The sequence below is a fragment of the Musa acuminata genome, chromosome BXJ1-8 (assembly GCF_036884655.1).
Source record: "Musa acuminata AAA Group cultivar baxijiao chromosome BXJ1-8, Cavendish_Baxijiao_AAA, whole genome shotgun sequence".
Lineage (NCBI taxonomy): Eukaryota > Viridiplantae > Streptophyta > Magnoliopsida > Zingiberales > Musaceae > Musa > Musa acuminata.
In genome coordinates, this window is record NC_088334.1 from 20,636,867 (window position 1) to 20,641,619 (window position 4,753).

Consider the following 4,753-nt stretch of genomic DNA (forward strand, 5'->3'; position numbering starts at 1 on the left):
CCCTGGTTAAAGCACATAAGCACAGAGAGTCTGAAAGCAAAGAAACACTGTAGAAATCACTTGAGAGATCCCTCCTCTAGCCTTAAACTTAGAATTCTGTCTAGATAGGAGTAAGTGAGTGCTTGTAAGGGTTGTCTCCTAAACCCGGTAAAAGGAGAAGAGGAGTGTAAAAGGTGATTGGCCTTCGCCTATTGATGGAAGGTCTCTAGTGGACGCCGGTGACCTCGTCGGAGGAGGAAGCTAGAAGTGGATGTAGGTCACATTAACCGAACCACTTTAAAACTGGCGTGTTCTCTGGTTTGCATTTTATTCTTACTATTACCTTACTGCAAACCTCTTTAAGTGCTTACTGCCTTCAATTCATTTACGAACGTGTTTCAAGTTAAGATATTTCTGAAATCAGTTTTCAACGTAAACAGTTTTTATCGCAACGAATTTTTGAAGATGATTTTACCGCTGCACTAATTCACCCCCCCTCTTAGTGCCGACCCCGATCCTAACAAGTGACTCTCCATCGCTTATACTAACAACACAACCTTACAATCCCATAACCTCTAAATGTCCAATGATAACACACTCTATGAGTGGTATTTTCAAACTTCGGTAAGTTCTTGACCTACATGCTATCATAGAATCTTTATCTAATACTATTGAATCCACCACCTTCATTCAAGCTCAAAAATCTCCATACTAGCGTAAAGCTATGTGTGAAGAATATGAAGCCCTCCTCCCTAACTCAATATGAAACCTAGTACCCTTTCATCATACACAAAATATCATTAGGTGCAAGTGTATCTTTCGAATTAAGTGGAACCCAGATGGATTTATTTCCCGATATAAAGCACATTTAATTGCCAAAGGGTTTCATCAACGACTTGGAGTTAATTTTACTGAGATATTCTGTCCCGTTGTTAAGCTTAAAATAATCTGACTTATCCTGAGTTTCGCCACACTAAAGGTTGTCAATTATGACAATTGGATGTTAATAATACCTTTTTACAAGAGACGCTAACTGAAGATGTCTTTATGCAATAACCTCCTGGTTTCATCCATCCTCAGTATCTAAGACATGTTTGTAAATTACAAAAGGTTGTTTATAGACTTCGTCAGGCTCTAAAAGCTTGGTACACTGAACTTAGCACATTTTTTACTTCAATTGGCTTTATCAACTCCAAGTCTGATACTTCATTATTTCTATGACAACAATATGGAAGCACAATATATATTCTGGTGTATGTGGATGATATTATTGTCATGGGTTTTAATTATATAGAGATCCAAACATTTATCAAGCAATTATGAGATCAATTCTCCTTTAAAGATATAGGAATCTTGAACTATTTTCTGGGCATAGAAGCAACATATACATTTTCAGGTCTCTTCTTATCACAAAGAAAGTACATTCAAGATTTATTATCAAAGACAACTATGTAGGACGCAAATACAATTACAACTACCCTTTCTACTAGTGAATTACTCAAATTATTTGATGGAAGTCCTGCTACGGAACCCACTCAATACCGATAAGTAGTTGGCTCTTTACAGTACTTCGCTCTCACCGATCCATATATCTTATTTGCGATCAATAAATTATCACAATTTATACAGTGACCATATACTATGCATTGGTCTGTGCAATCAAACGAATCTTGCGATATCTTAAAGGGACCCTCAATCATTGTCGCTTTCTTCGCAAACACTCTCCACTTTATCTCCATGCCTTTGCTGATGTTGATCGGGCAGGAAAATTTGATGATAGAACATCCATATCGGGGTATATTATCTTTCTTGGAGCTAATTCAATCAGTTGAAGTTCTAAGAAGTAAAAGATAGTCGCACGGTCTATAACTGAAGCTGAATACCGTGCTATCGTCATCGCCACCGCCACTACAAAATTTAATTGGGTCACAAATCTATTCAAGGAACTTAACATCAATTTCACTCTTATTTTTATAATATATTATGATAATGTCGAAGCTACCAATCTATGAACAAATCCGGTGTTCCACTCCCGCATAAAATATATTGTTATCTGACTTTCATTTCGTGCGAGATCAAGTTATCCGACATGAACTACATGTTTCTCATGTATATATGATTGATCAATTAGCAGACTCACTCACGAAGCATCTCGCTCGTAAACTATTTTCATTGTATCGGTCTAAGATCGACATTCTTGATAGGAGCACTATCTTACAGGGGCATGATAATAGATAAAATTTTTTCAACTGTATAAAGAAATCTCACTACTCTGTTAAGGAAAATCCTTCCTTGTAATTTATATAAATAGAAAAACATGAGAATGAGAAAAACTGTTTTTATCTTTAATTTCTATTATCTATCTTTTATAGTCTGCTTCCGTTGATGATAGTAGGAATCATACGGTCGCTGTACTGCTCATCGTCAAAGGATGTACGTAGTCAACAACGAGAAAAGTAGTGCACAAGCTAGTTGCTAAGATTGAAATTTCGGAGAGATTGTCACAGGCTTCGAGAGTTTGACATTTGAAGTAGTCCACTTTTAGCTTTATTTCATGGTGGGCATTCAACATTTTTTTTATTTCCATTGACCTTTTCTTGGCAACACCATCAATACATACACACGTCCGCGGCAGGTTCATTTATATCCTCGTCGCTTTCCTGGAAGGGGGAGAGAGAGCCACAGACGCCATCCGTCGTCCATGAAGCCCTTCACAACAAGAGCTCTTGAAGTCAAAACCAACAGAAGTCACCGCCCGAGTCCGTGGAGCTACGTTGGTGCATGGGTCCCTTGATGATTGCCAATTTGGTTTTGCGTCGTCGGTCATCGTCCTCTACGTTCGCGCCGGTTGCCTTAATGCGCCACCTCCCTCGGCCATACGACCTTCTAGAGAGCAAAAGAACAATCGCGTGCGGCACAAGCTATATCCACGGCGTTCCTTACCTGTCCCATATGCGACTATATCATAAATCAGTCCCTTCCTCCTCGATAGTCAATCCATTAATTCCCAAGTAGCGGTGTTTGACAGGAGTAAGAGAGAGAGACCCAATTACCATGACGGAACTCACTTCGCCCCGCTCCGCCGTTCATCGCGACTCCCTTCACCGACAACCGCCTGGACCTCAGTTCGACGACGACAATGATTCCGAGTTCTCCTTCGCGGTAGGCGACCCCGACGGAACGCCCTCAGTCATTGCCGACGATATCTTCTCCGATGGCCGCATCCTCCCAGTATACCCCCACTTTGGCCGCGGCCACCTCCTCTCCACTTCCCTCTCGAAGGAAAACCACGAAGCGGCAGGGCCGGATCCGCAAGGCATCCCCATCAGAAAGCTTCTCATCGAGGAGCCGAGCTCTCGATGGGGGTCGATATCGTCGTCGTCGTCGTTGGAGGCGGAGGACCTGGAGTCGTCCGCGGCGCGGGATCACTGCCCGTGGATACCGAGGTCGGCACCGCAGTCGCCAGACCGGTGCAGGAAGAGCGCCTCCACCGGGACGGAGCGACGGTGGAGGTTGCGGGACCTGCTCTCCGGGCGGAGCCACAGTGACGGCAAGGACAAGTTCCTGTTTCTCGATGCGCCTCCTACGCCGCAGCAACCATTGGCGAGGGGAAAGAGCCCGAGGCTTAGGACGGCGGCCGCGAAGGGCGGGAAGCCGCGGGCAGCGGTGGATACGGTCACTGCAAACCGGACGCACTACGGGAAGAAGGTTGGGAACGGCCAGGCAGTAACGGCACCGCGGCGGTCGTTTTTACCATACCGACAAGAACTGCTTGGATTATTCACTACCCGGACGCGTCACCCCTTCTAGATTCTCATCTGATAAATAACTCATTTTTTGTATAATTATTAAGCTTTTTTAATTAACAAATCAAATAATTATCCATTTCTTGTTATTAAATTATATTTTATGTTACTTATAAAATTAAAAGAATGGGTCATTATTCTCGCCTCAGTGTTAGAGGCTTGGGGATGATTAACGGGTTGTGGTTGTCAACTTATTGAAATCAAATAAGGATGTGGTCCACATTTGCATTGTTTTTTCGCTGCTATGAACGAGAGTATTCTATAAAATATTGACAATGACACGCTTTTATGATGTGGACAACAATTGGGATTAAATTAAGTTTGAAGTCCCTATTTTTTTTTTTTTTCCTGGAGAGGTCATTCTTTTGGAGGAATTCATTTGTGGAAAAAAAAATATATCATTATGAAAAAAACCTAGTCCAACCTGATTAACATTTTGAATTGGATGATCCTGTTTTTTATTTATTTATTTAACAGCTTAATTTGTTGGCAAAGCATCACTATGTGAGTGTATAAATATTAGTAAAACACTAGACGAAATAAAAAGAGATCGATGATCATCTAATTAAGATATTTATATATATAATGGTATTAAAGCACGTTGTTAAGTGCGAAATCTATATTCACCTCTATTTTTGCTTGATGCGTGATTAAAGACACTTTCATCTATCTGATTTGCACCACCCACTTAAGTTTTTTATTTATGTATCAAACATAAACCAAATTGGATGTAAAAAAAATCAAAAACAAGAAGGGGTTAATAGAATCACTGATTGAATGCCAAATGAAACAAACATAGAATTAAAACTAATGATCTGGCATAAACTATTAGATAAAAAAATAAGATGATATATGTAACATTTCTTAATCTTCTTATATCCTATGATTTATATAAACATGCTACCAAAGTTATCTGTGCTACTGCACCCAGTAACTCCCTTCCCCACATGCAAATATATTTCTAAGTT

General features: G+C 40.6%; 1 protein-coding gene across 1 annotated transcript; it reads left to right on the forward strand.

Moving 5' to 3' along the window:
- Window positions 1-2,728: 2,728 nt before the first annotated feature.
- Window positions 2,729-4,072, forward strand: LOC135589039 (uncharacterized). Its single transcript, XM_065081354.1, has one exon. The coding sequence runs from the start codon at window positions 3,034-3,036 to the stop codon at window positions 3,787-3,789; it is 756 nt and encodes a 251-aa protein (XP_064937426.1). The 5' UTR covers window positions 2,729-3,033; the 3' UTR covers window positions 3,790-4,072.
- Window positions 4,073-4,753: the final 681 nt, after the last annotated feature.